General features: G+C 42.6%; 2 protein-coding genes across 2 annotated transcripts in view; one reads left to right on the top strand and one right to left on the bottom strand.

Annotated features, from left to right (window-relative positions):
• The window catches only part of tgds (TDP-glucose 4,6-dehydratase), a 273449-nt gene that overhangs the window by 10214 nt on the left and 250275 nt on the right, over positions 1 to 12960 (top strand). The gene's annotated exons all lie outside the window — the stretch shown is intronic.
• Positions 8467 to 12960, bottom strand: part of LOC308279980 (ATP-dependent RNA helicase DDX3X-like) — a 34546-nt gene continuing 30052 nt past the window's right edge. The window contains 2 exon segments of the mRNA XM_080720218.1: positions 8467 to 11014; positions 11860 to 11984. Of these exon segments, the coding sequence (XP_080576344.1) occupies positions 10935 to 11014; positions 11860 to 11984 (205 nt within the window). The 3' untranslated portion in view covers positions 8467 to 10934.

The raw sequence follows: 12960 nt of genomic DNA, 5'->3' as shown, positions 1-12960 counted from the left end.
ACTGAACTACAACACACACACACGAAAAGAAGACACAAACGCTTGCTATACATTTGCAAATCCAAATTTCTTTTTTAATTGTGGTAAAATCAGAATAGATGCACAGTTAAGTCATTTTCTTTTTCTCTTCGTGCAGTGCTCTTCGTGCACAGCTACTAAACTAAGACATAAAGCAAATACTAACTATCAGGCCCGGTGGTGGTGCTGGTGCGTTGGGTGGGAGTGGGTGGGTGGGGCGGTCACTGGCCGGTCAATAACGGCAACACAGCTCCAGTCAACTCCCTTTTCAATCGAGACGCCGCAAGGAGTTTTGGAGTAACGATATCAAATCATCGTCCGATACTATTACATATATACATTACATAATATGTACATTTACACTTTTTGAACGACGCTGAAGTCTTACATTCAGTCGCTAGTGGAACTCACCCACCTGAGTGAGGTTAGTCCCTTAGCCTTTCTGGAAAGTCCACGAAAGCACGAATGAATTAAAGACTTCGAACTGGCGTCGGTATTTTGGGGGGTGTAATTTTAAAAAGGTGAAAAAAAAGAAAACAGCAGATATACAACTCACGACGCGTTGCGATGTGGCACCTCGTGAGCTTGCGGATTGCCCGTTTTCGTACGACGTACGTATAAATTAGGGGCTTTAATAGCGTGCGTGGTTTCATCAAATACTATTACAAAGGGATTTCGTCCTGGGCGTGACCGAGTGCGTTTCCCCCGCCCCCCACTCACCCCACCGACGCGGCCGGGCACCTCCCGAGGCCTGCTATATGCAGATTACAACAACATGTCAAGAGAACCACACATTTAATTCTGTGTTATACAGACTGTTTAAAGATCGCCCACTTTGCCAGACGCTCACAACAAGGGTGTAAGAGGAAGGAGAACGGAAAACCCAAAACAAAATAATACATAAAAACATCTTTTTTCGTAATCTACTTGGAGAGAAATCTGGACACTTACGTTTTTTCTCTTTTTTTTTTTGGTACTTGATAGTACTGCAATGCTTTGACTTTTTTTCTTTTTTAGTTTTTAGAAAAATGGTTTTAAATTATAGCTATTTTAAATCTTTTATTTGTTTATTGTTTTTTTTTTTTTATCCAAACCTTGGCATTGTTGGTTGCGTTGTTTCAAATTCCCGTCGCCAATTGAAACTTATTTGATCGCAAGAGTGTTTTTTTACGGTGATAATTATTATTACTAGCGATGGATCCTGTCGCGGAAAAAAAGGTTCGCGGATCTGTTATCGAGTCCAATATGACTTTAAATGTAACTCATGTAGGATCTTCCCCAAATATATCACTGTTTGGTGAATTCAGATCATAAGACTCCGCAGTGAGGTGTTTTCTTTGGCCATTACATTTAGTTATCGTCCTCACTCTTTTGTTTTGGATTTTATTTTTTTTGTATTTTCGTTGATAAAATGACAGCGCAAGTAGGCAGAATGCTACGTGTGCTACGTGGGCGGTCTGGGGGCTGGCATAAGAAAGTGCCATCCCACGTGGAGAACACAGTGATATATTGAAGAGAAACCCCCACACGTCGCATCTTTAACATTTAAAAAGCTCACACTACCCCAGAAAAATAGAAATCTCCACTCATACCGATGACATTCGACATTCAAGTGCCAGTGTTTTATTTTATTTTTTTGTTATTTTTTTAGTTATTTTTTTTTCATGTTTACTGTCTTTTGGTCAAGTCACTTTTTTTTTAAAATATCAACTTTTTTTTTCATCGTTAGGCTTACAAAAATAAATATTTCTCAAAAATGCTCGATAAATTATACAAACTAGCAGCGAAAAGTAGACTCTAGTACTTGTTGTGTGCAAATAGCTAAATCCCTCCAGTGACAGGTAACTAGAATTCCCCCTGGTCCCAAAGAAATTCTGCTTCATAGTTGTGAGAAAAAAAAAGAAAAAAAAAACATCCCCTCTTTTTTCTAAAACTCAAACTACATTTCAGTCTGGACGCCCCTCAACCCTCCCCCCTCACACACACGCACACGCACGCGCACACACACACACACACACTCAACACCCGGCCTGGAAGATTTGAGGAAATCTACTACACTTGCATTGTTAAAAATCCTGGAGGGTTAATGTAACTCTTCAGCCTGTACAAGAAATGTAACCAAATGAACCCGTAAGGGTCCATTTGGTTACATTTGTACAAAAGGATAAAATAACACTGGATCTTAGTGTGCAGTGGCTAGTTGCAAACTATTAATTGTCCTTCTTACGAGCACAGGCTTAAACACACACACACACACACACACACACACACACACACACAAACATACCCACACTCACAACGGAAACACTTCTCGGAAGCTTTGACTTTTTTTCTTCTCCTGAAAGACTTAATTGTGCAATAAAAAAAACATAACGTTTCAAATAAGTGTAAAACTACCACTTTCAGTTCGCCTTCAAAACAACCAAGAAAGAAAGTGGGCGAAAGACAGGCCGCGAAGACAAAAAAACGTATAGCACCATTTTCATTAATTGTTCTGAATCCGTCGGTGGAAGTCTCCACCGTTTATAAAGTCAAGTTCGCTCCAGATGAGCCGTTTGCATCAGCTTGTGGCCTCTATAGCCACACGCACGCGGCGAGCCTGTGAATTAAGTGACAACGCCGTCACCCACTGGGGGCGTCTGTGGTCATTTCTAAGGCATCAAAGCGCGTTTTTCTTTCCCCCAAAAGACGGGGTTGGAACAGTTTAGAAATGAGAACTCGGGAGGACGTCAGCCAAAAACGCTGAATTCTTACTTAGCCAAAGCAGACGACACGTACAAAATGTTACGAGAACAAACTAAACGAAACTAAAAAGACATCTATATTATAATCAGATGTGCTTTCGTTGAGCAAATAAAACACATGTAATGTACTAGGTGTTGAATTTTAAAGCAGTTGAGAAGCTGACATCAGTATTGAATATTTTCCAAAGTGGAAAAACCGGCCCTGATCCTCACGTACGGTGATAGAAAATCAAGGCACCATCTGCCAATGTACTATAAAATGTAAAGCCGTTCGTTTCTTTTCTTTAAGGGATACACTGACATTTTAAAAACTGACTCGCAGGTACTGTAAAAATAAAAATACAAAAATAAAATGTGCTATCATACAGGTATATCAGTTTTAGCCTTATTCCAAACGAAATAAGCTCCTGTCTGAAAATGTACAGCTAGCGATACCTATGGATTTCTATAAAGCTTTAGATTTATTCGTAGTTGTGCGCCGGTGCCTTGCGTAGAAAATAGCGGTCTACGAGCTGAGCTCACAACGTGTCGCCACCGGCGATGCATAGATTAGCTATTTTCAATGCGCGACAAGACGCAGGAAACCAAGCATAAATCACGCATAAAAGGATGCCAATTTATTTCTCAGAGGTGTTGGGAAGCTCTCTTATTCTGTGGTCTTGTTTGAAGACACCCAGTAGCTGCCGACAAATAACACAAAGCGTCAATGCATGCGCGTTTGCGTCATTAATGTAATGGCATTGATTTCAAAATGTGTCAACAAGGAAATACTGTACACGTTACCAGAATACCGGGCATTGACATAATTAATCTCAATCCCTTGTGACACATAAAACCCCAAGACACAAAAGGATGCCGCATACATGGAAGGGGGGATTGTGCCACTGTGCCAGTGCCCTTGTAGAAAAGAAAAGCTAAGACTGACATGACATTTAGAAAATGCCACAGTATCCCTTTAATAATTGTATGTACACCGAACACTTAACGCAGTCAAAGTGCAAGAGATGTAAGTTTCTTTCGAGGAAAGCACTCTCCTCCAGTCCTCATTGTTTGGGACTTAAAACGCTTGTGTTTTACTATCTCCCAGCAAGCAGAGCGCACCATGGAAGCTGTGAGCCAAGGCCAAGGTGTACGAGTTGATCCTGGGTGTTGCCCGATTTACACACTCCCTTCGTATGACGGTCGTGGTCCGAAAACACCGATCGACGAGTTCACACGGAGCTTGTAGATTGGTTATTTTGGCACACAAAGTGGGCTTAAAGAGCAGTGAACATACACAAGCCGACAACACAAACTTCCTGTCTATCGGCCAACCAGCAATCTGCTGCAACGATCTATCAATCCTATGACGTCATGGGTGTACAACAATACACACTTAAAACACATCGTTGTAAGGCCCTTGCTTTTATTGGACTTTCAAGGTTAAATCAGCGTAAAAGTCCTCCACAAAAGAATGCTACATCTACGACAATCCTTTTTGTGTGTTATCCATCCTATCACAGTCACCTGATTGTCATTTGCACCTGCACTGTGACTCCTGAATTCAGCTATCTGCTGAGGATTATAAAACGTGCAGCCCTGCCTCGGGGCCCAAGCGTGTGGAGTTCGTTCGTAGTAGTTTTACAAGGAGTGGGTTTAACCCATTTAGGCCTAGAAATGATGGAATGCTTTAACCAGTGAAAAATAGCAGATATACAAGCTCACAGCGCGGCACCGAGTGCCGCGCTGCGAGCTTGTAGATCTGCTATTTTTGAAAAAAGTCGTGAAAATGGGTGCAAATCTTTGAATATATGTATTTTCAAAGCGAACGTTTGTAACTCAAATTTTGCTTCTGGGTGGTCCCTGGAGCTAGATATTTTGAGATGGGGCTCTGTGGCCAAATAAATATCATTTTGGGGGTCCTTCACATGAAGAATTATGAGAACCACCGACATAGTAGTCTCTCAAGAACAGACTAACTGAGCTCCAGTGAAGTGAAAAGGACCTTTTCTTTGACGGTGGCTGGCCAGATTGCTGACATAGAAACATAGTTTTTTTTCCAAAAATCTTAGAAGGATTCAAAAGACACTTATAGAATCGGGTCAAAATTCAAATGTTCACGATTTTTCAAAAATAGCAGATCTACAAGCTCGCAGCGCGGCACTCGGTGCCGCGCTGTGAGCTTGTATATCTGCAATTTTTCAATATTTAAAGCATAAAATATTGCGTCATAATGAGTTCAGGCCTAAATGGGTTAAAAGAAAACAAGGCTGTCTCAGTGCCACGCCGAATCACACCAAGAGTCGGCGTGAGCATCTTCACCAAATGATCTAGCAAAATATCAGTTCTGACCACTTCATGGGAGAATAAAAAATAAGCTATTTGTGCCGAGATGTGTTTTGAAAAAAAAAAAAAACTGTCAACATGACCTGCACGAGCCCCCAAAGTGGGGCCCGGAACTTTTCCATGTGCCAAGACTGAATCCGGCAGACTTCAACTGCAGTGAAGGGTCAGAGTCATCGAACTCCCCAGACCTCTCCATCAACTTGTCCTCGCCTATTATAGAGGGGAATAGCTTGTGTTCTGTTAATATATACGGTTCAACTTGGACCAGACCAGGAAAACGACATGCAGATTCAAATGTCGCTTACAGAGAGATAAGAGAGAAAATAAAAATAGATATCAAACCAAATTAAAAAAAAGTTTCTGCAGAATTTTTCTTTTTTCGCTTGGCGGAATTCTTTGAAATCCTTGACCAAAAAACAACAACACTTTTGCACGCGTTTTTGTCGCCTGGGTCCGGCCGGGGTGATTCTTTAAAGCCAGTGGGCAATTTGAGGCGATAACGGAGGGAGATAGGATAACACCCCATTGCTGCTATGTATTGGTAGTATTTTTTGTTGGGCCTTTAAGTCCTGAATAGGGATGCCAAGACTCACGTGGTTAGATTTATGTACAAATTGCCCACTGAACAACACTCACCACAACAACACGGACCAAAAGGCAAACCGATCTCGCTTCACCTGGCATGGTTGGTTAAGTGTCTAGTTTGTGTCGATCCATTTTCATGGAGATTCTTCGCTTGCATTTGCAATGTTTCTTTTTATATTATCACAACTACAATCGCAACAGCTCGATTTCCCGTCGAACAAAGTGGTTCACCTAAATTAAGTAAATCAAACCCCCTGATGAAAATCGATTCATAAATACACGTTTTTGTTTTTCTTTTTACCATCCATCAGGCAGCAACAGTGCATTTCGTTACCCTGCTCTGCTCTGCTGCGCTGAGTTTAGTTTATTTACATTTGAGGGGAACTGCACTTCCAACCACTGTACAGTCCCAATGAACGCTGGGCTGGAATCTCAAGCAGGGATGACAGACTGGCCATGGTGGGTGTTTCCAGGGGAGTCACAAGGGGTAGGAAAGTGGGACTGAGTTACTAGGGCCCAAGGTGGTGGAGGGGCCTTAATTATTTTATACTTTAGCTATTGAAAAATAGCAGATATATAGCGCCGCGCTGCGAGCTTGTAGATCTGCTATTTTTGAAAAGTCGTGAAAATGTGTGCAAATCTTTGAATATATGTGTTTTTTAAGCGAACATTTGTAACTCAAATTTTGCTTCTGGGTGGGTCCCTGGAACTCAATATTTTGAGATGGGGTTCCGTGCCAAATACATACCATTTTGGGGGTCCTTTACATGAAAAGGTTTGAGCTCCACTGACATAGAAACACAGGTTTTTCAAAAAACCTCAGAAGGATTTGAAATATTCAAAGATTTTCACGATTTTTCAAAAAATAGCAGATCTACAAGCTCGCAGCGCGGCACTCGGTGCCGCGCTGTGAGCTTGTATATCTGCTATTTTTCAATAGTTAAAGCACAGGGGCCCGCAGTGAATCCTTGTACCCAGGGCCCCTGGGTGTTTCTGTCCACTACGCAGCCAAATCAGGATGACTAGAACGTCCCTCAGCCAGACGTGTCATTATGTCGTCCAGGAGAGACTGGCCGTACCGACAACTAAATATTTACCTCTTAAAACCGATCTATAAGCTCACAACACATTGCGGTGCAACGCGGTGTGAGCTTGTAGATCTTTAGTCTTTCAAATAGCTTAAAGGAGTAGTTCGCCCCCAAAATGACTTCTTTTCTATTGATTACTCATGCCATGAAGACCCTAACCCCTAACCCTTAAGTTCAATAATATTCTTTGTTGCATTCCTAAGACAATAATTTGATAACAATACATTTACCCCCATTGATTCCGGGTGGGGACCTGAATGCATTTGGGTCCCCATCCGGAATCAATGAGGCTAAATTTACTGTATTCAAATTTTTGTCTTAGGAATGCGACAAATACCAAAAAATATTATTGAACTCAAGTCTCCATGGCATGAGTAATCAATGGAAAAAAAAGTCATTGTGGGGGTGAACTACTCCTTTAAGCCCGATCTACAAGCTCACAACACATTGCGGTGCAACGCGGTGTGAGCTTGTAGATCTTTAGGCTTTCAAATAGCGTAAGTATAAGTGGTTAAGTTGCGGGGTACAGCCCATGGATGCCCTACATGGCATGCTGTGTGGGATAAGTGGGGGCGGCGGGGGGATTTACTTTATAGTGGCCCAGTCTCGACGGTTGTCATCCCCGACTTAAAACGCTATGGTTTTAAAAAATACACAGATGACGGAACTGGAATGGCTTATTTTAGAGAAGACTCTTCATATAACTCTCCAGGATAGAGTGAGCAAGAATTTTATTTGAACTCTCTTGTTTTCATCTTTCTTTTTTTCATTTTATTCTTCAGTTTTTTTTTCCTCCATGTGAATGCCCTTGAAAGATGATTTTGGCAGACAAGGGGTTGCAAAAAAAAACGTCCGTCGTCGTTGAATCTCTCCCGTTAAATCGGCGGTAACAGGAGACCAGTTCCCCAGAGGCGTGCTAAAGCGCCAACGACCTTTCCCCCGCCCGGCCGAGGCCGTCGATTGGTAAGAGTCTGGAACGTTGTCAGTTTGTTGTGGCAAGTTTTGGCCACATAATCCTCCTGCTTCCTGGTTGTTGTCGTTGCCACGTCACACAGCAATGGTCCGTCCACACCAAGTGCTAGAGCTTTAACTGGAGTTTTAAGACTCCTTTTAACTGGAGTTTTAAGACTCCTTTTAACTGGAGTTTTAAGACTCCTCCTAGCTCAAGTGGACGGCAGAGTCCATACCACAACTCTTAATGACAACAGCGGCGAACAATATATAAATTAAGTCATGGTCTTTTGTGCGTGGACCGCGCTTAAATCATTGTGTTAATTCAAAGCTGCATTCCTTGTGTGTGAGTAGAGTATGTTAATACAATGTTACCAACAACTGCAGTTGGTCGTAGTTGGCCTAAACTGGTTTACAAGTGGTATTGCATGAAGCCCAAATGAAGGAAGCATGAAAGTTCAAAACTCAATTTATCCTCTGGCCAAACAGTCTTTAGCCTGGGGGGGGGGGGGGGGGAGGGCTCCAGGTTCGAATGCCAGGCATGTCATGAAGGTCATGGATTGCAGCTTTGAACCCAGAGGCGTCAATTGGGTATGGCAAGCTATGGCAGCTGCCATACCTTGGCTACAGGGGGAAATAATAAAATGTACTTTTCATCGTGCCTATGTTGAGATAAGGTATGGCAACATGACTGGTGTCTTGCACACACGCGAGGGCGCGCGTGCAAGACACCAGTCATGTTGCCATACCTTAGCTGTTGCCGAACTGACGCCACTGTTTGTACCCAGAGATCGCACAAATGGGTACATTTTGTTTTCACTTAAAATCTCTCATCGTTAAAAGAAAACGGATAAACTAAAACACCAGGACGGCAGGAGGGGCAACCAAAACGGCGTCCAACTTCACAGACTGATTGGATGATTGGAATCCAGAGGGCGGGGGGGGGGGGGGGGAGTGGGTGCTGCGGACACAGCTCTGGGGAACCCCGCATGGAGCTCATTACTGGACAAAACGGTCATTAAACAAGACTTTGATTCCCAAAAGCATGTCGTTGCTGCCGGGTGGAAACCCGTTAACCTTTTCAGGATTCTAACTGAAAAACAAAGAAGAAATATGGCTGAAAACGTGTGACAATTCAGACGCGTTTTGAGCCTTGTAGATCTGCTATTCCCTGATACTTTAGCGTGGCAATGTAGTAAGATCACGTACAGCCTTAATTTACGGCAAAATCATCGAGTTAAACTATGGATATTTCCGCCCAGCAGCAACGACATTACCACTATGATGAGAGATGCCGATTGACTTGCAACAAAGAGAAAGTGGCTTTTTCTTTAAAATCTATATCTTTTTTTTTTTAACTTGCACGACTTCCATTGACTCGCTATATATTTGCTCTTACCCAGTCGTTCATTCGCTAACAATCAAGCCACGTTCTGGGTTAAGAGCAACGGGCCAAGAACGGAAGTGCAAATGATGGACGTCACACAGCGGTAGTGCTTTTGGGAAACAGCTCATCAAAAACTCTGTGACATAATTTGAACTCCGGTAAAGACGAACGAGAAGTCGTGTGGAGTTGCGTTGCGTCATCATCGCAGTGGTTTCATTATTTTTTTTTAAAGTCTATTATACTTTTTTTTTTGCCAAGGTTTGATTTAGTTCAAGCCTAGTTTGATTTTTCCTTCCAAATAAAATCGTTAACTAAAGAAAATGTTTAAAAACCCAAATAGGACATTAAATACATCTTTTTATTTGTCAGATTTTGGCCAGTATATTATCTTTTTCTTTGGCCAGTTATAAATGACAATAAGAACGAAAGGGGAGAAAAAGAAAATAATAATAATAATAAGTGAAGAAAGTACTAATTTTGAAAGGCACAGTACATAAACAAACAAATGATCCTCCATTTTGTTTCGTTTAAAAATAAAAAATAAAGGAAAATGCAGTCATTTGTTAAGCGGTGAAATAAAGAACGACAAGTCCCAAGAGTCTACATTTGCTATCATCGTCGACCAGCAGGGGGCAACAACCACGCGACGGCCGGCCTCCCCCTGGCTGCCTGCCGAACCAAAAAAAAAGACTCTGGCTTTTTCTGAAACATTCCGATAAGACCTGTGGTTCTCAAAATGGGGGGGAAAGGGGGGCGTCCAGGCACCCTCAGGGTTCCAAATGAACCCTTACAGGTGTGTAACTCTTATGAGAGTTATGTGGGGGGAGGGAGGGAATCAAAAATAAAAAGTAAGAAAAGAAAAGTTTGAAAACCACTGCGATAAAAAGGATTCGGGGAAGCTCCTTCTCTCTCTAGACCCTTTCTCTCAATATTTAACATCTGTTTCAGGTCTGGGCGAACTCATAATAATAATAATAATAATTGATTACATTTTCAACGAGTGGAGTGGAAAACAGGGGGAGGGGTGAGGGGAAAGGGGGGGGGGGGGCGGGGGGACTAGCATAACAAACCTTGATTCACGAGTGACAACTACGTCTGAGGCTGGTTTAAAAAGTAAAAACTGGTAAGAAAACCAAGAGCATCTCAGCAAAAAAAGAAAGAAACAAACAAAAACGACACAAAAAAAAGGTACGTTTCAAATCCCGACGTCCGTCCGCCTCTGCCCCAGCTTCTCGCTATAGCTATAGGAGATTAGTCCCGTTAGAATCGGTGATTCGAGTTCACGTTCTGGGGCAAAGCGTCAACGTCGGGGGTGGGGGGGGGGGGGGTGTTGGGAGGGAGGGGGGGAAGGATTCTCTTAAAAACGCCCCGCTCGGCGATCCACTATGAAAAAAGAATCACGCAGCGTGCAAAAAACCGCCTCGATGGTTTTCATTTAGTTGGGTTATGGTATGTTCAACCGGGGAAAGAAAAACTTCATTGGGTATATATATATATAGTATATATAAAAATGTGTCCATCGCATTCCCTACAGAAAAAAGAACTGAGCTAGGATTGTTAGCGGTCTTCACGAGAAAGAAAAAGGGGGGGAAACGACAACTAAAAACTAAACAAAGGGGGGGCCCCTCTATCTGGGAGGTGAAGAAGACTTTGCGTCCGGCGGCGAGCGGTGAAGAAATGAGCGGGCGTGACGTCTTTAGAAGAACGGCGGCTGGTGAAGACGGTCTGGGAGGGAGGGGGGGGGGGGGGGGGGGTGTAGAAAAGAGGAGGTGGTGGGGGTGGGGGAGGAGGGTGGGAGAGCAGTAGGGAGGAGGGGGGAGGGGGAGGAGAGGAGCTCTAGTTGCCCCACCAGTCCACCTGGGAGTGGGAGTAGTTTCCTCCGTAGCCGTCGCCGCTGTAAAAGTTACCGAATCCACCTGGGTGAGAACAGAGAGGAAGGGTTGAGAACAACAACGACGACGCATGGATTATTAAGCCAGTGTGAGACCTGAGTTCAGAACTACAAATAAATGCCTTCTGAAATCAGCAGTTCTTCTCAGACCGTTTTGTGATTAAGAATTATTCAACATTAATCAAAACACTTTCGAGATTTTGGGGGAATCGATCAAAAATAGCGGATGTAGCGCGGTACGAAGTGATGTGAAAGTGCTCTTTCTCATCTAAAAGCATCCATCTCTGAGGTGTACAGTATGTGCATGTAATGTATATACAGTACCAACTACTGTATCTCAATGTTAGTCTGTACCCTGCTTGAGTATGTTGCAGCATGTTTGTACTTTGTTATATTTTTTTGTGTTCATAGGTATGTCTCCAAATTAATTTAGGTACTTACTTTGTCTATACTAAAGCATAGATCAGGGGTTCTCAACCTGTGGGTCGGGAATTATTTTGGGGGGGGTCCCCAGATGATTAACTTAATGTGCAACATTGTTTTCTCACTCAACAGTAAACAAACCAACATAAAGTTTAAGTGCATAGAGGGTATCTGCACATTTCTAAAGTGACAATTTAAGGATTTTTTTTATACCTCTAAAATGACGAATTAAACACTGGCCAAATTCTCAAATATTAGAGGCAGATATTGTGAAAACAGCAGACCTACATGCTCACAATGCCTGCTGTTTTCACAATAGAACCGTGTTATACAAAATGTAATGCCTCAACTCTTAGTGCTCGTCAGGGTGGTGGGGGGGTCCCCAGTTCAAATATGATTATTTAAAGGTTGAGAACCACTGGCATAGACGGTCCATCAGACCCTTACCTCCTACGAAGCCTCGGTTCCCGCCGTGCCCCGCCTGGCCCCGCCCCCCGCGGCCTCCGAAGCCCCCTCCCCCGCCACCGCTGTTGGTCTGGCGGTAATCGCGCGCTCCAAAGCCACCGGAGAACCTGAGGGTGGAAGTCAAGAGACACGTTAGAAAAGCTACGTCCAACAAGTAGGCCTGTCACAATTATTACATAATCGTATGATCGCAATTATTTGACATAATCCCAATTATTTTGTCATAATCATAATTATTTTGTCATAATCGTCATAATCGTTTCCATGTTGAAAAATATTTTCAAACATTTTCAAAAATAGTGGAAATAGCCACTAATAGTGGAAAAAGCCAAACAGATATGTAATTAGCCAGTAGCTATGCCCATCCCAAAAAGCTTTTGTCTAATGCTAGCATAGAATAACTTCCTGCTTGCTAAGGTTTGCCTTGGCAACAGCCTTGGCAAGCTGCCGGTTGCTAAGCTAGCATTGGACAAAAGCTTTTAGGGGAGGGGCATAGCTACTGTCTAATTGCCAACGAAAAAAAACAAACACAATTAGCCCTATTCACGGCCCGCCCACTCAGCATCCCCCTGGTGCTGAAGTCACGCTTTGAAGGGTAAAACCCTGCTAAAAGCACATAGTTAACATAGAAATCGCAAATTTAATACAATTTCCGAATAGTAAAGTATAAAATACGGCTAACATGATCAAGAATACAAGATAGTAAAAGGCACAAAGCATTATAATTTACTTTACCGTTCAAAATAATGATTTGTTGGCTTTAAGTCCAACTATTTCTGTATTAATTTCCCCTTCAAAACTGACGTCAGCACCAGGAAGTTGCTGAGAAATTTGCTTAGTGGGCGGGCCGTGAATAGGGCTAATTAAATCGTTAATCGCAATTATTTGAGTGACAATTAATCGTCATGTAAAATTTCAAATAATAATACCAAGGCACTTTAGGAAAATAAAATAAACTGGAGCACTCGTTGGTCTGCACGTTCTGCACAAGTCAAACAGTTTGACAGGATGTTTTATTCGTGTAGTTTCTCTCCTGAAGTTCACAGCTATTATTATTTCCTCTGATGCAAGTTGTCTCTTTTG

The sequence above is a fragment of the Nannobrachium achirus genome (assembly GCF_963921795.1).
Source record: "Nannobrachium achirus genome assembly, chromosome: 24".
NCBI classification, from domain to species: domain Eukaryota; kingdom Metazoa; phylum Chordata; class Actinopteri; order Myctophiformes; family Myctophidae; genus Nannobrachium; species Nannobrachium achirus.
Note: the sequence above shows the minus strand (reverse complement) of the source record. Positions and strands in the feature narration are given on the sequence as shown.